At 42.3% G+C, this 24105-nt stretch overlaps 1 protein-coding gene across 1 annotated transcript; it reads left to right on the top strand.

Moving 5' to 3' along the window:
* The first annotated feature begins 14201 nt into the window (after nucleotides 1–14201).
* On the top strand, nucleotides 14202–18797 carry LOC106090123 (pachytene checkpoint protein 2 homolog). The gene is made up of 4 exons (XM_013256207.2): nucleotides 14202–14418; nucleotides 14479–14653; nucleotides 14713–15007; nucleotides 17956–18797. The coding sequence occupies exons 1-4, from the start codon at nucleotides 14357–14359 to the stop codon at nucleotides 18690–18692; spliced, it is 1269 nt and encodes a 422-aa protein (XP_013111661.2). The 5' UTR covers nucleotides 14202–14356; the 3' UTR covers nucleotides 18693–18797.
* The last annotated feature ends 5308 nt before the right edge of the window (nucleotides 18798–24105 follow it).

Below are 24105 nucleotides of genomic sequence, written 5' to 3' on the forward strand. Positions count from 1 at the left end.
AAGCGAGTCTAATTACCGACTGCCACTCAAACTTAACCTAACCTAGAAAAGCCTAAAAATACCAGTGAAAATCCAAATAAAGCAAGAGGTTCAAATGCCAATCTAATATTTTGAATTTTGACACTTACACTTACACTTCTCCCTGTCTGTTATGTTTCGAATTCTTAACAAAAAAAAAGTTTAAACTAAAACCCACTTAAGTGTCATGCAATTGTCCGAATAATACTTGGAAACACAATGACCATTGTTCTAAAACCATCACATTGTAAATGATTTGATGTTGCTGAAAATTTGAAACGTTGTTATACTATCCATCAAGTGCTGCTACAGAATAGCAAATAAAATTTTATTTACATAAATGTGTATAAACGTTTTACTGTAAACAAACACCAAAAACAGACACTAAATAAAGTTTTTAATTGCAGACACCCAGGCAAATACTAGCATTTCGAGTGTGCATATATTAGAATGGGTAACTACAAGTTGTAACTTCATCAAATTAAAAAATTTCAACCAAAAAAAAAAGCTTTAAGTTTCGTGGAACCAAACTTTACATATCGCACCCTACACTATTTTGTCAAGTTTTTTTGAGGATATCTTTTTATGGGCAGAAGGAAATAGAACAAGTTTAAAGGCGTTAAGTTCGGCCGGGCCGAACTTTGGATACCCAATACCTCGGGTATATATGTAAACCACCTTTCATCAAAATTCGGTGAAAATTGCATACCTTATGTCCCATAGCAGTTATATCGAAATATGTTCCGATTTGGACCAAATACTAATAAGTGCAAGCAATTGTTCAATCATGTATAACAAAATATTGGTCTTTTCAGTAGCTAGGTTGCCCAAAAAGTAATTGCGGATTTTTCATATAGTCGGTGTTGACAAATTTTTTCACAGCTTGTGAATCTGTAATTGCATTCTTTCTTCTGTCAGTTATCAGCTGTGACTTTTAGCTTGCTTTAGAAAAAAAGTGTAAAAAAAGTATATTTGAATAAAGTTCATTCTAAGTTTTATTAAAAATGCATTTACTTTCTTTTAAAAAATCCGCAATTACTTTTTGGGCAACCCAATATATCTAAAAATAAACCGATCTGAACCATATACAACATGGATGTCGAAAAGCCTAACCTAAGTCAATGTGTCAAATTTCAGTTAAATCGGATTATAAATGCTCCTGTTTTGGGGCCAAGACTTTAAATCGAATTATCGGTCTATATGGCAGCTATATGCAAATCCTGAACGATCTAGGCCAAATTGCTGAAATATGTGGAGGGGCTTAATTTAACTCTCTGTCCCAAATTTCGGCAATATCGGGCAAAAAATGCGCCTTTTATGGGCCTAAAACATTAAATCGAGAGATCGGTCTATATAGCAGCTATATCCAAATCTTGACCGATCTAAGTGAAATTGAAGAAGGATGTCGAAGGGCCTAACACAACTCACTGTCCCGAATTGAGGCGATATCGGATAATAAATACGCTTTTTATGGCCCCAAAACCTAAAACCAAGAGATCGGTCTATGTGGCAGCTATATCCAAATCTGGACCGATCTGTGCCATAATGCAGAAGTATATCAAGGGGCTTAACATAACTGACTGTCCCAAATTTCACCAAAATCGGATAATAAATATGGCTTTTATGGGCCTCAGACCCTAAATCGGAGGATCGGTCTATATGACAGCTATATCCAAATCTGGACTGATATGAGCCAAATTGACGAAGAATGTTAAAGGGCCGAACACAACTCACTGTCCCAAATTTCAGCAAAATCGAACAATAAATGTGGCTTTTATGGGCCTAAGACCCTAAATCGGAGGATCGGTCTATATGGCAGCTATATCCAAATCTGGACCGATCTGAGCCAAATTGACGAACGATGTCGAAGGGACTAACACAACTCACTGTCCCAAATTTCAGCAAAATCTGATAATAAATGTGGCTTTTATTGGCCTAAGACCCTAAATTGGCGGATCGGTCTATATGGGGGCTAAATCAAGATATAGTCCGATATAGCCCATCTTCGAACCTAACCTGCTTTTGGACAAAAAAGAATCTGTGCAAAGTTTCAGCTCAATATCTCTATTTTTGAAGAATGTAGCGTGATTTCAACAGACAGACGGACGGACATGTCTAGATTGTCTTAGATTTTTACGCTGATCCAGAATATATATACTTTATAGGGTCGGAAATGGATATTTCGATGTATTGCAAACGGAAAGACAAAATGAATATACCCCCATCCTTCGGTGGTAGGTATAAAAAGCTGTCACATTAACCAATTCCCCGATATAGCTCCTTCAGGACATACATATATTGAGAACATTGAGACTCCTATAAAGGCGGCTACGCCAAGCTCCACAAGTCGACAAACGAATGCTCTGCAGGGGTTTTTGACGAAGACTCCTAGCTCGAGTCTTAAGGACAAAGCCGATAATAATTTGCCTAGGCCATCAGTCTTCGCTGGCAAACCTATATTGAGAGCTTGGCATAATAAAAGGCGCATCGCTCTCAGGATTACTGAGAGGCTTGGAGCTCCTGATTAAGGGACATGGGCTCACTTAATTGGCTTGGAGATTCGCTGCTCAGGCTACCGCCAAAGGAAACGGAAAGATTCGGAAAAAGTACAGCTGTCATCCAAAAGTCTGCGGTCACCTGGAGGACATCCCACCATCCACAAAAAACTAAGGCAAACAAGTAAAAGCGTGCTAAGTTCGGCCGGGCGGAATCTTGGATACCCACCACCAGGGATTCCGCTAAAAATTTACCCTTATTAACTGAGTTTGTATTTCAATTCTTTTGTTTTGGTCTCAAGAAGTCATATTGAGATATCGGTACTTTGGGGGCCTATATCACCATATTGACCGATTCGTATAGAACTTGGCACTGATGTTGGAAGTAATAACTCAAGTCTTTTTTCCAAATTTCAGCAAAATCGGATAAAAAGTAAGGCTTCTAGGGGCTCAAGAAGTAAAATTGGGGGATCGGTTTATATGGGGGCTATATCTATTTATAGACCGATTCAGAACATACTTGGCATGGATTTTGGCTATAACAACTCAAGTCTTTGTTCCAAATTTCAGGCATATTGGATGAAAATTGAAGCTTCTAAGGGCTGAAGAAGTCAAATCCGGGGATCGTTTTATGTGGGCGTTATATCTGTTTATATACCGATTCGGATCATACCTGGCATGATTGTTTAAAATCACAACTCAAGTCTTTGTTCCAAATTTCAGCCAAATCGGATAAAAATTGAGGCTTCTAGGGGCTCAAGAAGTCAAATCGGGGGATCGGTTTATATGGGGACTATATCTGTTTATTGACCGATTCAGACCATACTTGATATGTGTGTTGAAAATCATAACTCAAGTGTATGTTTCAAATTTCAGCCAAATCGGACGAAACTGAGGCTTCCAGGGGCTCAAGAAGTCAAATCCGGGGATCGGTTTATATGGGGGTAATATTTGTTTATAGACCGATTCGGATCATACTTGCCATGGATGTTGAAAGTTATATCGAGAGTCTATGTTCCAAATTTCAGCCACATCGGAAGAAAATTGAGGCTTCTAGGCGCTGAAGAAGTCAAATCCGGGGATCGGCTTATATGGGGGCTATATCTGTTTTTGGACCGATTCGTATCATACATGGCATGGATGTTGGAAATTATAAATCAATTCTCAATATGTTGTCTTTGTTCCAAATTTTAGACAAATGGGATGAAAATTGAAGCGTCTGGGGACTCAAGAAGTAAAATCGGGGGATCGACTTATATGAGGGATATATCCAAATCACAACCGATATGGCCGATTTGCAATACCGAACAACCCACATCAATAAGAAGTATCTGTGCAAAATTTCAAGCGGCTAGCTTTACGCCTTCGACCTCTATCGTGATTTCGACAGACGGATGGAAGGACATGGCTAGTTAGACGCATAATGTCGAGACTGTCAAGAATATATATGCTTTAAGGGGTCGCAGATCTATATTTCGCGGTGTTACAAACGCAATGACTAGATTAGTATACCCACATCCTAAGGTGGTGGGTATAACAATAGTAATATAGGTCCCTGAACATTTGTTGCTAAGGACTGCTTGCTTGGTGAAGATAGTTGTCGACAAGGGAGAGGAACAGGGCCTCTTACCTAGGAACAATTGGAGTGCGATTGCTTTGCTTGCTCGGACATCCGTGCAGAATCACCTGCGCATTCTCCAGTTTGTGATAATGCGGGTTGGTATCGGGGGCGGGGGCGACCAATGGCACACGCAACGGATTCCTCATTGATGTGTGAGAAGTTTGCTCCTGTTCTTTAATGAAGGTTTTATGGGCAAATTTTTCCTCTACCTTCCTTTGGACTCCTATATTGTAGTATTTTGGACAGACACTTGGCCCTCAAAGTAAATATGAGCTTCGTGCTATATTCTCAAATACTTTTTGTAGCAGCACCATATTCGGTAATGGCGAGTGGGGCGACCCCCTATACTTCGACCTGATTTTGTATGCCAGATTCGTAATTTACTCTCGAATACCTTTCATTTGATCATCCGATAAAGGGTCTGAAATCCATAAAAGCTTTATTTTTTATCCGATTTCGCTGAAATTTTGAAACAGTGAGAAGTTTTAGGCCTCCTGACATCCTACTCAAATATGGTTTAGATTGGACTATATTCAGATATAGGTGCCATATACACTGATCTGCCGCAATTATTACCCGATTTCGCTGAAATTTTAAACAGTAAGTTGTTCAAGTTCAAGAAATTTTAAACAGTAAGTTGTTCAAGGTTTAGATATAGCTGTCATATAGAGCGATCTGCCGATAAAGGGTCTGAAGGTCATAAAAGCTTTATTTTTCACCCGATTTTAATAAAATTTGAAACTGTGAGTTGTTTTAGGCCTTGCTACATCCGACTTAAATATGGTTCAAATCGGACTGTATTTAGATATAGGTGCCATATAGACCGATCTGCTGATTAAGGGCCTGGAACCCATAAAAGGCGCATTTATTGCCCGATTTCGCTAAAATTTTAAACAGTGAGTTACCTTAAGCCTACCGACATCCGACCAAAATTTGGTTCAGAGCGCACTATATTTAGATGTAATTGCTATATAGACCGTTCTGACGGTTGAGGGTCTGAGCCCATAAAAGCTGCATTTATTACCCGATTTCGCTGAAATTTGAGTTAGTGAGTTATTGGGTTGGCCAAAAAGTAATTGCGGATTTTTTAAAAGAAAGTAAATGCAATTTTAATAAAACTTAGAATGAACTTTAATCAAATATACTTTTTTTACACTTTTTTTCTAAAGCAAGCTAAAAGTAACAGCTGATAACTGACAGAAGAAAGAATGCAATTACAGAGTCACAAGCTGTGAAAAAATTTGTCAACGCCGACTATATGAAAAATCCGCAATTACTTTTTGGGCAACCCAATATTTTAAGCCTCCTAACATCCGACTCGACATGGTTCAGATCAGTACCACATTGCGATGGTCAGTAATAAATTGCTGTATGTGGGATATTTTGGGAAAGGGGTAGACCCCAAGAAAATTGGTCCCGAAAGTGGGTATCAATTCAACCCCTTAATACCTTTCATTTAAGCTCCACATTGACATGGTCGGTAGATATGGCCGATTTAGTGGAGTTTTGGGGCTTAGAAAATCCCCAAGGCCGGAAAATATATCAGCAACGTGCTCTATTCTCATATATCTATATATATCATTTATTCGAACCCCATATTGCCATTGGCTTCAAAATTGGATATCAAATTCGTTTCTAATCTCATTTAAACTGCTTATTGCAAAAGTCAGCAAATACATCCGGTTTGGAGTATTGGCCATAAAAACTATAAATATTTAGTTCCACTCTCTTTAAGACCCACCCTCACCTTTGCTCACCCTTGGTGAGCAGGTACGTCCTATTTGGGGGTTGCTATGGTAGTGGGACGTCCCCTAGACAGTTGGTCCCTGATGTTGATATCAGATACGTGGTCTACCCTCAAATACCTTTAATTCGAGCCCCATTCTTTCATAGTTGACAAACATGATCGGCTTGGGGGGGTGTTTTTTGGGGGATGAGCGGCCACTCAGTGATTTGGCCCTGAAAATATGTATCGGATTCGTGTTTTACTCTAAAAACCCTCTTATTTGAGCCTCATAATGCAAAAGTCAGCAAATACTTACTATTTGAGTGGTGTTGTGGGGGTGGGGTGGCCCCATAGACACTTTTCTTGAATATTGATATCAGATTTGTGCTTTACTCCCAAAGACCTTTCATTTGAGCCCCATATTGCTATGGTCATAAATTTGTTCCCCTTTGGGGAATGTTTTTGGGGAAAGCCGGACCCCAAACACTTGGTCCCATATTTGGATATCCGATTCGAATTAAAAATACCTTTGATTTAAGCCCCATATTACCATGGTCAGTAAAAAAGTCCTTTCTGGGGGGTGTTTTGGGGAAGGGGTGGACCCCCAGAAACGTGGTCCCACATTTGGATATCAGTTTCGTATTCTACTCGCAAATACCTTTCATTTGAGTCCCACATTGCCATGTTCGATAAAAATGACCGATTTAGGGGTGTTTTGGGGATTGGGTGGTGTTGTGGGGGTGGAGTGACCCCATAGACACTTTTCCCGAATATTGATATCAGATTTGTGCTTTACTCCCAAAGACCTTTCATTTGAGCCCCATGTGGCTATGGTCGTAAATTTGTACCCTTTGGCGGACGTTTTTTGGGGAGAGGCGACCCCCCAAACACTTGGTCCCATATTTAGATATCAAATTCGAATTCTTCACTCAAATACCATTAATTTAAGCCCCATATTCCCATGTTTGGGGGGTGTTTTGGGGAAGCGGTGGACCCCCAGAAACGTGGTCCCACATTTGGGTATCAGATTCGTATTCTACCCGCAAATACCTTTCATTTGAGTCCCATATTGCCATGGTCGGTAAAAATGTCCGATTTAGAGGTGTTTTGGGGGTTGGGGTGGCCCCCTAACACTTGGTCCAACAATTGAATATCAGATACGTTTTCTTATCCTAAATACCTTTCATTTTCGTGATTGGTCTAAATATATTTTTGGTAAGGGGCGGCCCCCCTAGGTACCCTATCCGAAATTTGGCTACCAAATTTTTAGGGTACTACATGAGAGCACACAAAATTTTGCTTAAATCGCACCACCCATCACCGAGATCTGGCGTTTCTGAAAATTAGGGTAAGGGGGAGGGTCCGCCCCCCTTCAGATATCAAAGAATGTAGTACCCTATTTTCACCACGCGATCATTATGCACCATCTGTGAAAATTTCAAGAAAATCGGTTTCAGTTTCTGAGTCTGTAAGGAACACACAAACAAACAAACCTACAAACATACACAAATTGATTTTTATATATAAGATTTTATAATTAAAATCTTTTTTGGAATATTGTCAGAAAAAGCCACCCATATTGATGTCTTTGCTAAGCCCCAGTCCGCTTAGTTTATTTATAGCTTCTATTATATTATTTTTGCGATTTTTTATCGCCTTTATTCTCTTTTGTGTCAGTTTATTTAAAGTTGGTGTTTTTTTTTCTATTCATTTCATTTATGTCGTGTGTATATTTATTTACATAAAAGAAATGTCATTTTTTTCAACGAAAAAATTTCATTTGAATTCCAATCCGTTTGATGTATTTTTCATATTTTTTCCACTTATTTGTCCTTGCACTTTCCAGTATCAACAGCAAATATTTTAGCGGAATATATAAATTGCAGATTTTTTTCTTTTTTTTTGTTAAAATTTAATGTTGACACAATTGCACTATGCCGTTTTGCAAAAATAGAGTTATAGTTGTGTTACAACATAAAAAAACATTTATTTAGAAAGCTTCATATGGCGATAACAAAAAAGTCTGTCATGGGCCGTTTTTATTTATGCGGACAAAAAAGGCGGCAACGGTCAATAACTCACGGGCACAATTCTCCACTATATGTAGAGTAGAATTAGTGAAGTGTTGTCATTTGAATTCGGACCAGCATTCGAAAATTGTATTTTGAAAGACATAAAATGTACTAAAAAAATTTTAATAAATCGAATCTGAAACGTTGAGCGTAGGAAATTTAATTATATTGGGTTGCCCAATAAGTAATTGCGGATTTTTCATATAGTCGGCGTAGACAAATTTTTTCACAGCTTGTGACTCTGTAATTGCATTCTTTCTTCTGTCAGTTATCAGCTGTTACCTTTAGCTTGCTTTAGAAAAAGTCTTGATCGTCGCGACATTTTATGTCCGTCCGACCGTCCGTCCGTCTGTCCGTCCGTCCGTCCGTCTGTCCGTCCGTCCGTCTGTCTGTCGAAAGCACGCTAACTTCCGAAGGAGTAAAGCTAGCCGCTTGAAATTTTGCACAAATACTTCCTATTAGTGTAGGTCGGTTGGTATTGTAAATGGGCCATATCGGTCCATGTTTTGATATAGCTGCCATATAAACCGATCTTGGGTCTTGACTTCTTGAGCCTCTAGAGTGCGCAATTCTTATCCGATTGGGATGAAATTTTGCCCGACGTGTTTTTTTATGATATCCAACAACTGTGCCAAGTATGGTTTAAATCGGTTCATAACCTGATATAGCTGTCATATAAACCGATCTTGGGTTTTGACTTCTTGAGCCTCTAGAGTGCGTAATTCTTATCCGATTGGAATGAAAATTGCACGACGTGTTTTGGTTTGATATCCAACAACTGTGCCAAGTATGGTTGAAATCGGTTCATAACCTGATATACCTGCCATATAAACCGATCTTGGGTCTTGACTTCTTGAGCCTCTAGAGGGCGCAATTCTTTTCCGATTGGAATGAAATTTTGCACGACGTGTTTTGTTATGATATCCAACAACTGTGCCAAGTATGGTTCAAATCGGTATATAACCTGATATAGCTGTCATATAAACAGATCTGGGGACTTGACTTCTTGAGCTTCTAGAGGGCGCAATTCCTATCCGATTGGAATGAAATTTCGAACGACGTGTTTTGTTATGACATCCAACAACTGTGCCAAGTATGGTTTAAATCGGTTCATAACCTGATACAGCTGTCATATAAACCGATCTTTGGTCTTGACTTCTTGAGCCTCTAGAGTGCGTAATTCTTAACCGATTGGAATGAAAATTGCACGACGTATTTTGTTATGATATCCAACAACTATGCCAAGTATGGTTGAAATCGGTTCATAACCTGATATACCTGCCATATAAACCGATCTTGGGTCTTGACTTCTTGAACCTCTAGAGGGCGCAATTCTTATCCGATTGGAATGAATTTTTGTACAAAGTATTTTGTTATGATATCCAACAACTGTGCCAAGTATGGTTTAAATCAGTTCATAACCTGATATAGCTGTCATATTAACAGATCTGGAGACTTGACATCTTGGGCTTCTTGAGGGCGCAATTCCTATCCGATTTGGCTGAAATTTTGCATGACTTATTTTATTCTTACTTTCAACAACTGTGTCAAAAAAGGTCTACATCGGTTCATAACTTGATATAGCTGCCATATAAACCGATCTGGGATCTTGACTCCTTGAGCCTCTAGAGGTCGCAATTATTATCCGATTTGCCTGAAATTTTGTAAGACGGATCCCCTCATGACCATCATACAGCTCCCATGTAAATAGATCTCTCTATTTTACTTCTTGAGCCCCCAAAGGGCGTAATTCTTATTCGAATTGGCTGACATTTTACACAGGTCTCCAACATATAATTAAATTGTGGTCCAAACCGGACCATATCTGGATATCGCTCCAATAGCAGAGCAAATCTTTTCTTATATCCTTTTTTGCCTAAGAAGAGATGCCGGGAAAAGAACTCGACAAATGCGATCTATGGTGGAGGGTATATAAGATTAGGCCCGGCCGAACTTAGCACGCTTTTACTTGTTTTAAATAAAAATATGAATATAACAAAGTTTGGCTGAAATCTTAAAAAAAAAAACATTTTGGCAAAATGTCTAACCATTTCTTAAAACTTTTGGCATCCGATTAGAAAAGGTTGTACCGCATGTGTGTCTTGCCAGAATGCCAGTAACCCGAATAGAGAAAAAGGACACAGTGATCCCGCTACTGAAGCCTGGAAAGGACCCGAATTTGGGGGAGTCGTACAGACCGATCTCCCTTCTCTCGCCAGTGGCCAAGAAGCTTGAGGCATTACTCCTCCCGAGCCTGGTAGGAGAATTTCCATTCGCCGAGCATCAACATGGATTTCGAAGACTACATAGCACAACAACTGCTTTGCATGCCCTCACCGCACACATATGCCGTGGCTTCAATCAGCCCAGGCCATGTTATAGAACGGTCCCCGTAACACTAGACCTATCGAAAGCATTCGACACTGTGAGCCATGACAAACTATTGGGTTGCCCAAAAAGTAATTGCGGATTTTTTATATAGTCGGCGTTGACAAATTTTTTCACAGCTTTTGACTCTGTAATTGCATTCTTTCTTCTGTCAGTTATCAGCTGTTACTTTTAGCTTGCTTTAGAAAAAAAGTGTAAAAAAGTATATTTGATATATATATTTGAAGTTCATTCTAAGTTTTATTAAAAATGCATTTACTTTCTTTTAAAAAATCCGCAATTACTTTTTGGGCAACCCAATATTTGAGGACATTGCCAACACGTCCCTCCAGCCAGGCCTGAAATTCTGGGTCGCGGATTATCTGTGTGGTCGCCAGTCATTTGTGAAATTTGGAGACAAGAAGTCGAATCACCGTAGAGCGAAACAGGGAGTTCCCCAAGGTGGGGTGATATCTCTGGCACTGCTTAACCTCTACCTATCCTCCATTCCACCCCCTCCAGACGGCATAGAGATCGTATCATATGCGGACGATTGTACGATCATGGTATCAGGCCCCCCACACATTGTTGAGATCTGCGATATGTTGAATGTCTACCTCAACGAACTACGCTGCAAGAAATCTTCAGCCACATTGTTTACTACAAATACGAGTGAGGTGAATACTGAGTTGACTGTGATGGTTGATGGAGAAATGATTCCGACCATCAAGTGTCCCAAAATACTTGGCGGCACATTTGACAGCCCTTACACATTCTCCCCACATGTCACAGCAATTTGCGATAAAGTCAAAAGTAGAAACAAGGTCCTCAAGTCACTTGCTGACAGCACTTGGGGTGCTGACAATGAAACCTTGTTGACCACGTACAAAGCAATTGGCCGGTCTGTGGTAAGTTATGCAGCGCCAGTGTGGTCTCGTCAACTTTGTGACACGCAGTGGAATAATATTCAGATCTCTCAGAATGCCGCCCTCCGAACTGCGACGGGCTGTCTCCTCAGTTCTCATGTGGACCATCCCCATTAGCGGACAAAGATCCTACCAGTGCGAACTACATGCTGTCTAAGCAATACCTTTTGGGCTGTTATGGCAGAGAACATCCAAATCATCATCTTGTGGATAGATATCCATCGCTCAGATGCCTTAAGGTAGATCTACATGATCTAGAGCGTGAGATTCAGCGCTACAAGAGAGAACCTCTAGATCAAGCGGCATATCAAGCGGGTCTAGACAACATTCATGCAGACAAGGTAGCAGATGCGGTAAATGGCTACCGGGTGAATGTAGTTCTTGGAGAACGACCGCCTCCCATTGCACCTCTAGAAATTGACCTTCACCGACAAACTAGAGTAGTTCTGACTCAATTACGTTCCGGCAGATGCAGCCGCCTCAACTCCTACAGAGCAAGGATTGATGCCGACGTGCAAGATGTATGTCCCGATTGTAACCAGGCACCGCACGATACACGTCACCTGTTTAACTGCCCGGCCAGGCCCACACGACTCAGACTCAGATCCCTGTGGACGCACCCCATCTTAGTCACAGAGTTCCTGGGTCTTGACACTCAACAGAATCAAGTAGACGAAAGTTAGAACACAATAAACTGCTACAACAACAACCAGTAACCCGGTTAAATATTATGGTGACCATCGTGGCGCAGAGGTTAGCATGTCCGCCTGTGACGCCGAAGATCTGGGTTTAAATCACGGTGTGAACATCAGCGGTGGTTATCCCCTAACCAATGCTGGCTACATTTGTGAGCTATTCTGCCATGTTAAAACTTCTACACCAAGTTGTATCGCTATGGGGCACGGCGTTCGTACTCGGCATAAAGTTGGAGGCCCCTTATCATTGAGCTTAAAACTTTAATCAGACTGCACTCATTGTTATTCGAGAAGTATCCCCTGTGCCTTAATGGAATGTTCATGAAAAATTTAGTAGTAGGCGTTGAACCCAGTTCAACAGCGTCATAGTTTTAAGAACACACATGACTTTAAAACCGAAACATGTTTATTACAACACATGGCAACTCTATGCCTATTAACTGCAATTTAAGATAGTTTTCCCCCTTTTACAAATTAATGAATTGCTGAAATACTTTCTTGTTACCCTTAAGATGGCTGATTGCTAGATGCTTGCTTTTGTCCATTTCACTTGTGCATGTAGCGAAAGCGGTAAGCATCGAGCACCACCAAATAAAGTGTTCCACTTAAACCTGAAAAAGGTAACGCATCACGTTTCCTCAATAAGACGATTTCGATGTATGACAAGATCAAATGCTTAGGTGTGATCTTGGACAGGAAACTGAATTGGAAGTGTCAAATTCAGGTGTGTACTTAAAAGGCTCACAGATGTTGGACGGGCCATAGGCTAGAAATGGGGCCTGAATCCGAGGTTAGTCCACTGGCTCTATGGCCGGCTGAGCGATACGCAGTGAAATAATATTCAGACTTGTCAGAATGCTGCGCTACTTGCTGTGACAGGCTATCTTCTAACGTAGACAACCACCATCAGTAGAAAAGATCCTAACCTTGCAAGGGCAGAACTTCATAGTATCGCAGAGACCATGAATAAGGATCCAACGCCCAGAGATATCAGAGTGAATATATGTACATGATCTAGAGCTTGAGTTTCAGCACTACAAGAGAGAAACTCTACATCAGTCGGCGTTTCAGGCGTGGCATTAACTCAAACAGGGCAGCAGAAGCTGAGAACAGCTACCGAGTGAATTCTTGGAGTTCGACCGTCACCCTTTAAACCTGAAGAAGTTAGCCTCCTTCGGCAAAGCAAAGTAGTTCTGGCTGAAATGCTTCCCGGCAGATGGAGCAGCCTTGAGTTTTACAGAGCTTTGATTGACGCCAACCTTCTGAATGTTTGTCGTAGTTGTTGCAGACAAACCAGTGTAGTTCTCGCTGAAATTCATGCCAGCAGATGCAGCTGCATTACGTTCAACAGAGCCAGATTGATGCCAGCCTTCTGGAGATAACGACCCTCGCAGTTGCCGTTAATCGGGTAGCTCCCAAGCAAGCTTCTCGTGATAACGATTAACCCCACACATATTGGAGCTCAATCTTCCAGCCTATGTGTGCTGCCATCCGTTTGCTGTGGTAATAACCTGGGACCACACGACTCACGTCACCTGTTTAACTGCTCGGCCAATCCTAATTGACTTAGCACTAGATCCCTCTGTACGCACCCCAACTTAGTCGCAGAGTTCTTAGATCTGGATACATAAAATAACCCAGCAGACGAAAGGATGAATCACAACACACTGATAAAACAACAACAAAGTTGTCTACCTTAGAATGGTTGTTATTTGATTTGATGCCTTGTTTTTTTAATCTCCTACAGTTATGTAAATTTCACGGGTTAGAAAAGTTTATTATTTCCTTACCTTCTTCTTTATGCCGTTTCTTTGCCGATTATCACTTGATTCTTGTATTTCGGAAGTTTATTTCTGTGCAGCAACTTGATTTAAAGTCCATGGAAAATTGATTTAAAGGTAACGTCACTAGAGTAGCAAAAATAAATTTTAGGATCTATCAGAGTTGTTTTAAAGGTAAACAACAAATAGTGACATTCGCTCCTTTGCTTGAGAGAAAAGTTGGTCTCTTTATCCAAACACTCTTTGTAGTTGTTAAGTTTAATGATTGCCAAATTTATCAAACATTTTAAAGAGTTCATCAAGTGTAAACTGCCCCTAGTCCAAAAAAAAAAAAACAGTAACCACTCGTAGAAAAACAGCAAAAATTATTAAGTTTCCATTGAAAAATAGCATACAACAATCTCATCTATGATAATTTTAAACGCATATAAATACAATTTATTGTTTAACAAAAGATATTTTTAAGTTATTACTTCTCTTGCACCTTGGCAACCCTGTGATAATCGCGGTTTTTTTGAATAACCAAGGCTTCCAATTGACACATCGATGGCGCTGCACATACCGTCAATGAATGTAAACAAAGGATTTAGTTGAGTGTTGATCGCCTTGGAGTTTGGCAAGAAATATTTGCAAAATTAGACTTTCTTAAATTAAAATGAAATTAATTGCATCCCAAAGAGCCGTACACGTTGAAGTGTGTGTCAAGCTATTGCCAGGGTAAGTCCAACTTAGAGAATCCCAAAAATAGATGATAGATTTCATTGAATTAACATTTAGGAAACGCCTGGAGCAAATGCAAGCTGCAATTGATGGACCACTACGAGATATTTTAAAAGTGAAACAACTGCCTTTCAATGAAATAATCAAATTGCCGAAGGAGGAAATTGAAGATGAATCACTACAATGTGTGGAGAGCATTTTACTGGAATGTGAAGCTAAGAAAGACGGGGAGGTAAGTCCTACAATGCAATTGTACTTCAGTTTGTAACTAATGATGTTATTTTGGTATAGCTTTTGTCTGCCGATGATTTTGACTTTCTGGTTTTCCATTACTATTGGCCTCAGATCCGTAGTATGGAATTGGAAATGTTTGAAACAGATACGGAATCTGAATCAATACCTGCTTCCAGCCATTGGTTGCTGCCATGTCAACCGTTTGTGGGTCTTTGGGAAAATCTAATTTATGATAGCGGCTCCAAGGAGAAATTATTGAAATTTGCTCTCTCCGCGCTGTTATTCTCTCAGCATAATGTCAATTCAAATATTATTTCATGTAATCGTCTGATACTGCTTCATGGACCACCAGGTAGGCTATTTAGATTTAGATTATCCATGGGGAATTTATGTTTGCGATTCCATTAGCCTAGTATCACATCTAACATGTACGGACGATGGTCGCACGGTCCCGGCAACACACAGGCTGGAACTTTGTGGTGCGATCTTTGTTGTTGTAGCCACATTTTTTAGGTGGAGGTGGCGATCCTCGTCATGTTCCTGTAGGTCCGATCTTTGTGGTGTTCATCGCTTTCACGAGAAGCTTAGCTGCCAGCTACCGGGTGCGTTCACAGGTTGCGGATAGTGGAATGCTCCATACGGAGTAGCTGTAAGGGCAGTCGTGGACAATCAGAGGTATCGAGCGTATAGGCCAGCCGAACCGGCTTTTGCATAAATACTGAGTGCCCATGACGCTCGATATGACAAGGCGTGTTATTGGCGCCTTTAAATAGCCAATGGCCACCTTTCGACCGGAACGCGCTTGCTCGCCTACAGGAGCTTGACGAAGATTGCCACCTCCACATGCAAATGTGGCTACAACAACTACGGATGGTGGTTGCATATCCATAGATGGTTATATTTTTATTGTAGCCACATACCTGCGTATGGTGGTTAGGATTCTTGAGGAGCTTTTTTGGGTGAGTTCCGGTGCACACTGAAGTAACGAGTACATAGGGGGTTGTTGTTGGTTGTGTTTCCTTTTTTAATTTGCTTTCGGGTTCTATTAAGTATCTCTGCGACTTAGTTGTGCGTCCAGGGATATCTGGACCACATATACAATGAGTGGCTGTCGACCTCTAAGGACAGTGTTCACTCGGTAGCAGTTCACCGCTTCTACTTCGGAATCTGGTACCGTGTCTGGCCTTAATGATTTATGAATGTTGTCCAGACCCGCTAGATATATTAAGTGTGGGATGTTGCACAGGAGAAGTTGGAGGGCTCACATATTCAGTATGACTATGCTCCCGTAGTGATGTAAGGACGGAGTTGGATAGAAAATGCACCCACTCAATGCACCGGTTACACTTCACCAACACCGATTCTGGAAAACCGTACAGAACCAAGGTCCTGGGTTCTTTTCCATGGCGGAAAGGATCAGAATTGTACTAAGCAGGCACTCCGGGATATGCCTCTCTTATGAAGAAAATAGGATAAATAACCGGCAGCCATGAAATCCGTGTTACTAGATGGTTGTTATTGTCGATGTCGTAGCCACATGTCTATATGTGGAGGTGGCGATCCTCGTCTAGCTCTTATAGGTGAACAAGCTCGTTCCGGTCTAATGGACTGATCGCCGCCGGAACCAGGCTACTACTACCAGACCTAACTACCCCCATCCTTACGTAGCACATTGTAAACGTGATAACTATGCAGGCTGCAAGTGTTGGCCTGACTTTATTTCCTAGATGGCTCCAACCATAATGTTCTTCTGATTTATAAAGTCCACTATCTTATCAACCTGGCCTCGGATACCCTTGCAATACAATTGCAAGAAAGAAGTCCTATAATTGGGTAAATTATCGCACAGGAGAAGTCGGAGAAGTCACATAGTCCGAAGACGAAGACGACGGGGATATCTGTGAGCACCACACAGGCTGGAACATTGAGGTCTAAACTGCGTGATGTTCATTGCTGTCAAGAGAAGCTTAGCCGCGAGCTACCGGTCTCGTCTACAGGTTGCGGATAGTGGTATGCTCCAAATTACCGCACAGGAGAAGTCGGAGGAGTCATATAGTCCGATGACGAAGACGACGACCCGGTATCGTCCACAGGTTGCGGATAGTGGTATGCTCCAAAGGGAGTAGCTGCAAAGGCAGCCGTAGACAATCGGTATCGAGCGGAGAGTCTCAGTGAGAGGCCGGGCGGCACCTGCTCTTGCACAAATACTGAGTGCCTATGATGCTCGATATGACAAGGCGAATTATTGGCGCCTTTAAATAACCAATGGCCACACTGTTGCTGCGGCAATCGGTCTTTGGACCGAAACGAGCTTGCTTACCTACAGGAGCTTGACGAGGATCACCTCCACATGAAAGTGTGGGTACAACAACAACGAAGACGACGACAATCCCATGGCAGGCGGTTGTACGTATCTGATTGGCCCGATGGAGGCTTTCATCGGCAAGGGCTGCCGCCTCAGTGTACAACACACTACTACAACAATAACATCGAAGACGACGACACAACGACAACGACGCTTGCCACTTACTGATGTCTTCGTTAGTAACATATTCAGTATGACTATGCTCCCGTGCATAGTCATACTGAATAACTGCCACTGTAGCGCAGAGGTTAGCATGTCCGCCTATAAAGCTGAATTTTCAGCGGTGGCTTTCCCCTCCTAATGTGGCAACATTTGTGAGGTAATATGCCATGTAAAACTTCTCTCCAAAGAAGTGTCGCACTGCGGCACGCCGTTCGGACTCGGCTATAAAAAGGAGGCCCCTTATCGTTGAGCTTAAACTTGAATCGGACTGCACTCATTGATAAGTGAGAAGTTTGCCCCTTGCAATTTTTATGCTCCCGCGGACCCACTCCCTGCAGCGGTTACGCCTCACCTACTGACCAATGGTGGAGGCGGTTTTGACAAACCGAACAGAACCAGGGTCCGGGGTTCTCTTTAATTCTTTCACGGAACAGGCACTCCCATGACGAAAAAATTACAAAACACTTTCAATGAAGTGGCAATTTCCTGCCCACTGAACATTCCATCGGGTCAGTCTGGAGCATTGAATCGGCTGCCATGGGATTCTGGTCATTATATTTTTTCGACTCCGAAGTCCACGTGTTTGTCAACCAAACAAATTTTTTCGCCCATGTACTTTATTTTTTAAGGTTAGGTGGCGCTGCTGCACATATTTCTGCGTTGAAGAAGTCGGAGGGATCACATAGCACGATGCCCCTTGTGACTCACATTTTTTTGATTTGAGGCCAAAGCTGCTAATTAATATTTATCTCTGTTTTTTTTTTTCATTTCAGGCACCGGAAAAACCAGTTTGTGCAAAGCATTAGCTCAAAAATTAGCCATTCGTTGTCGGCCGATATTTCGACATACCCATTTGATAGAAATCAATTCACATTCATTATTTTCCAAATGGTTTTCGGAGAGCGGAAAACTGGTTATGCGTCTTTTTGCTAAAATCAAAGAGATCATCGAAGATCCCCACAGTTTGGTTTGCGTTCTAATCGATGAAGTGGAGTCCTTGGCCTATGCACGCGATTGTATGTCCGGACAGGAGCCCAAAGATGCTATGCGTGTGGTGAATGCCTTACTCACACAGCTGGATAATATAAAAGAGCATCCTAATGTTCTTATTTTGGCCACTTCAAATCTGGCTGACACAATCGATTTGGCATTTTTGGATAGAGCAGACATCAAACAATACATAGGACTGCCTAATGTATTGGCCATAAGGAAAATCTATGAATCCATGCTAATGGAGCTAGTAAGAGTTGGCATGATTGATGGCAACTCATCTTTGCAAGGTGATGACAAACATGAGGGCTTGCTCATTGAACTCTCCAAGCGAAGCAAAGGTCTGAGTGGACGTACACTGCGAAAGCTGCCTTTTTTGGCTCATGCTGCCCATGCTTTCAATGTAGATTTTGATTGTACTGCACAGATTAGTTTGGCCGATTTTCTTGATTCCATGTTGCAAGCCTTGGAGAAGCATCATGAGGATCGCAATTTAATGAAAACCAAAAAATCCGAGTAATATTTGTAAGTAATGCCACAAGTTTTAAATGTATCAGCAAGAAGTGCGCGCAAACTTTTTGCCAAGTTATTATGAATAAAATACTGAACCTCCTTAATAATGAAATTTTGATTGTGCAAAATTTTCTGTTATTTCATGCGAAATCAATTGAAAATATATTGAATTTAAGTTCGTTATACCTGCTTAAATCGTAAAGGCCGGAAAAGGCAAGAAAAATGCATAATATCTAATTCGAGGAACCCTGCTGTATTTGCTAAATGTGTTGTGGGTTGCGGATTGCGCAACGATAGAATGCACCGATATATTCCGAATGTACTATTTGGTATTCTCTGAAGTTCCCTTGATTACAAATAACTTGAGAATTGCGATGTTTATGAAATTATAGAAAAGTTCCTTAGTGGATTGTTCATGGGAAATTTAGTAGAAAAGGAAAGGAACTATGCATTAAATGCGGCAAAAGTGGACACAAGATAAAAGAGTGCACTAACGCTCTGAAACGCTGTATATGCTCGCGCAGCGCAAATGCCCCGACGAATCACCTACCCGGCTCAAGAAGATGTAAAGGAGGGACACAGCATGCATGCTAAGAATACTACAGGCCCAACATGCATAGGAATAAGATTGCACGTGATCTCCTATCGCAAATAGTCGCAGAACAACGTGCCGACATCGTAGTTATAAGTGATCAAAATGAAGGAGGAAATCAAGCGTCTTTTCTTGAGGATCCCACGAAGATAGCTCCTATTTAGACTCCAGACCGCAATGGCATCTCACCTATAATCAGCAGATATGAGAACGGATACAGATAGGTTAGGTTGAAAAGATGGTACAGATATTAATCTTCAGACATACACCTTAGCTAGTAATTGGCTTGTTGTGCGCTTTAAAACCTAAAAAGTAACCCCGAAAAAGAAAATTTTATGTTAGGAATTCCGTGGGACTTACAAAATCCTTAATTGTTTTCCATACCACTCCCCTAAGTTGGTTCATGTCTGGTATCCCGTCCTCACCTGAGTACCGGTGTCTGTTAGCCGCGATCTATCTAGACTTGAAGAGGTCCACTGCTTTGCTATCAATGGCTAAAACAGAAGTCTCAGTCATTGTGTCCGTCATGACAGGTCACTGTCAAATCGGAAAACATGCTGACGACAGAAGGTTGCCAACAACGACTTTTGCAGAAGCTGTGAGGACATCAAAGAAGAAAAGACTATAGAACAACTTCTGTGTTTGTGTCCCGCACTAACAGTCAAAAGGAGTTCCACTTTAGGTTCTCATTTCTTTGAAAATCTGTCTGATTTTCCGGATGTGGACATTCGCAAGTTATTGGGCTTTTTAAGGCGATCTGTATGGTTCAACGTTAGGAACTAGAAGGTATCTTCCTTCTTCTGTTCCTGTGGTATCACAATGCACGAAAACGTTTAAGTGAGTCTGATGGCAGACTGCCACTTAAACCTAACCTAACCTAGCCGCGAAGGCTGGGCAATGACATAGGAAATGCTCCAATGTCTCATCATCTTCCCCACATGCCCTACACATGCTATCACTTGCCGCACCGATTTTACATAAGCGAGCCCGTAGTCCTATGTGTCCCGTTATTACACCATAGGCTATACTGAACTCCTTTCTTCCCTTCAGTAATAGCCTCGATCACCGCATAGGATTTTCGCTGTCCTACCGACTGTTTCGTTGTTTGAAAACGCCATTAAATCGGACTGCGTCGACTCGAAAGGCTTCGGGTTAACCAAGTTTATCGGCGGCAGTTTTTTAGTCTTCACTTCCAAATCGTCTGCACTTTCAATGCCCCCTTACTCCGTTATGGCCCTGCACCCAAACGATGCGAATTGTGCCATTCTCAGAGAAGGCGTTAATCTCCTTCTTACACTGCAGGACTGTTGGTGACCTTACCGTCCTGGTTGTTATTGCCCTCATGGCCATTTTACTGTCCGTAAAGATGTTCAGACTCGACATCCTCGCGTTAGCAGAACACCTCCTCACGCATTCCGTGATCGCCTGGATCTCTGCCTGTAGGACCTTCTTTTAGTCAGGCAGTCTAAAACAGATCTCAGTCCCTGGGTTATCAATGTAGACCCCCAGGCCCACTCTGTCCCCTAGTTTTCATTCATCCGTGTAACATGATCTTCCAGACGACATGCTATGGTTCCGTCTGTTCAAGAAAGTGCCGCTGGCAGCAGTGCCTCGCACTCGATCTCCAGTGTTGTCTCAGATATTCGATCGGAAAAATTTTCCCTTCCTTCCAGGTTTTCTATCGTCAACTCGATTAAACCGCCATGGTATGAGCTGCTCCCATCCTCAATCTATTCTCCCATCGCCTTAAGTCCCATAGCCGCTGTGGCTGCCTCACATTTAATCTGTATGTCAATGGGTTGGATATCTAGACTGGTCTCCAATGCCCTAGTGGTGTGGTCCTCATCGCTCCGCCTATGCCAAGACAACATGTTCTCTGAACCTTTTGTATTTTCCTTATGTTGCACTATTTCTCCAAAGCAGTCCACCAAACTCTGAGGCGTAAATAAGTATGGTCTTATCACGCCCGTGTAGAGCCAGTGGACTATCCTCGGATTCAGATCCCATTTCGAGCCTACGGCCCGTCTACATAGTGCCCAACATCTGTGAGCCTTCTCAGTACGCTCCTGAATGTGACACTTCCGATTAAGTTTCCTATTCAAGATCATTCCTACGTATTTGACCTTGTCAGATATCGAAATCGTTTTATTGAGGAAAAGTAGCGCGTCAAATTGACCCACCTTCGTCTTCCTTGTGAACAGGCATATTTCTGTCTTCTGTGGATTAACATTGGGACACCTGGGTCTAGCCCAGTCATATGCAAGACCCTTTCAGCCCCTCTGCATGCTGTCTACATTTCCGGGCCGGAATACCAAAAATTATTTTGGAGCAAAACCTCGGAAAATATGCTTTACGATTTTTCACTTTGCCTTGCGAATGCGAATTTGCACATGAGCATTCACTTAAGAAGCAGGAGTAAACTTCCCACAAATAAATGAGTGCTGTCCGATTTAAGTATAAGCTCAAAGTACGACACGCCTATGTGGAGAAGTTTTTACATGGCATAGTACCTCAAAAATTTTGCTAGCAGTAATATGGGATAATCTTTAAAATGTTTTCTGGTGTTCTCGCCCAGATTCGAACCTAGACGTTCAGCGTCATAGTCAGACATGCTCTCCTCTGCGCTGCGCTCTGACAGCAAATAAGGACAGAAAACCGGCGAGAATATGATCCAGTCAGAGATAGAAAGACCAAGTACCTGAAGGGAATCCAGGCACGGAATGAGGTGTTTTCCCATTATCCCATGTCTTCCTTCCGGGCCTGTAAAACAACAGGTCCCCAACTCCTCCTCGCGATCACACATCCTGCAGAAGTACTCCTCTCCTGCGTCCAGCGCGACATCAAAGACATGGTGTTGCAATATCCAGTCAGAACTCCTATCAGCAGTCTGAAGTCATGCTTTCTCAGCCCCAGGACGGCGTCCTCTTTAACGAAATACTCGGTCACAGGGTCTTTGACACAATACAACCTACAGCACCAGCCCGCGATTTATTGCCAGGCCAGTGCCGGAAAGTGTATCATTTTTGCATCTGAATTGCAACGGACTCCGTGACAAGATCGATGAGATTGTGGATTTTATGAGTCGGAAAAGCATATCGGTCGCAGCGATCCAGGAGACAAAGCTGAACAACACCTGCTGCTTGCACATTAGTCACGGATACAATGTGCTACGTAAGAATCGCTCAAGGAATGGATGTGGGGGATTGGCCTTCGTGATACACCATTCCGTGCAATATAGACAATGCATGGGGATAGCAGTCAGGTCCGGTACTGCCGAGATAGAGCTACACAACGTGTACATACTGCCGGTTGGTAGCTGTCTCCCAGTTAATGACCAAGCTTACAAGCCTAAGTGGGCTACTGTCTGGCCACAATCGTCTGGTTCTAGAAGACTTTAATGCACATCACTTGGCATTCTTCCCTAGGTAACGACCAGCGGGGCATAGCTTTGGCAGAGCAAATAGAAAGCTCCACTTTTTGCACAGTGAATGAGGATGGCCCCACCAGGATTGCAGGGAGATGCAGCAGATCCCCACCATCGACCGACCTCATAACTTCTGAGTGCATAACTTCAGAGAGTACATCAATGGCCGCTTTAGTGAACTGACACCCACCTCGGATGTGCTAGTTGCCGAGAGGATATTCCGAGACATCAGCCGTTCGCTTTATACCAGCCGGTCGGATACCCCAAGTGCGGCCCAATTTCCCGGCGCAGGAAACCCACTTACTAACTAAATCTGGAAATAAACAGGGTAGTCAACAAACACAAACGGAATTTGTGGCTGGAAAACTTGGAGCAATGTAACTTAAGAACCGGTTTAGTCAAGCTGTGGTCTACTGTTAAGTCACTCTCGAACCTTGGTAGATGGGATGACAGAACCTGTCACTTTGGCGACGTAACTGCGACCGACCCAAACAGATGCGCCAGGTTGTTCAACCGTCAATTTATTGTGCATCCCGAGAGTAACAGGGCTAGAAGGATAGCCATTCGTCGTATCCGTGGTCTCCGAGCCGTGGACAGCCATCACAATTTACCGTGGGAATACGAAGTTACGAATGTCATCCGTGCAATCATTCAAGGCATTGGGCCCTGACAGAATCTCGACACTGATGCTGAAGAATCTGGATCAAGCTGAGTCGAATACCTCACAACTGTCCTCAACCTGTCTATGAACACTCTTGTAGTACCCGATGTGTGGAAGATGGCCAGGGTGATCCCGCTACTGAAGCCCGTGTAAGGGGGAGGACCGATCCCCTTCTCTTACCAGTAGCCAAGACACTTATGGGACTACTCCTCCCGAGCCTCGTTGGAGAATTTCCATTCAGCATGGATTTCGAAGACTGCATAGCACAAATACTGCTTTGCATGTCATCGCCGCACAAATTTGTCGTGGCTTCATTCAGCCCAGCCCGTATTATCACATGGCCTGGACCTATAGAAGGCTTTCGACGTGGTCAGCCATGCCAAACTATTTGAGGACATTGCCAACACGTCCCTCCAGCCAGGCCTGAAGCGATAGGTGGCGAATTATCTGTATGGTCATCTTGTGTACCAAAGGAGATGTGGAATTTCGGAATAAGAAGTCGAAGCACCGTAGAATGAAACGGGGTGATATCTCCGGCAATGTTTAACCTCATCCTATCCTCCATTCCACCCCACAGACGACATTAAGATTCAGGCCCCCGGCCCATTGTTGACATCTGCAATAGGTTGAACGAACTTGTCTTATATTTCGCTGCAAGAGATCTGAAGATATCCGCCACCAAACATTGTTCACTACATATATACGTTAGGTGAATACTGAGCCGAATGTGATGGTCGATGGAG

Source organism: Stomoxys calcitrans, chromosome 2 (assembly GCF_963082655.1).
Source record: "Stomoxys calcitrans chromosome 2, idStoCalc2.1, whole genome shotgun sequence".
Taxonomy (NCBI): domain Eukaryota; kingdom Metazoa; phylum Arthropoda; class Insecta; order Diptera; family Muscidae; genus Stomoxys; species Stomoxys calcitrans.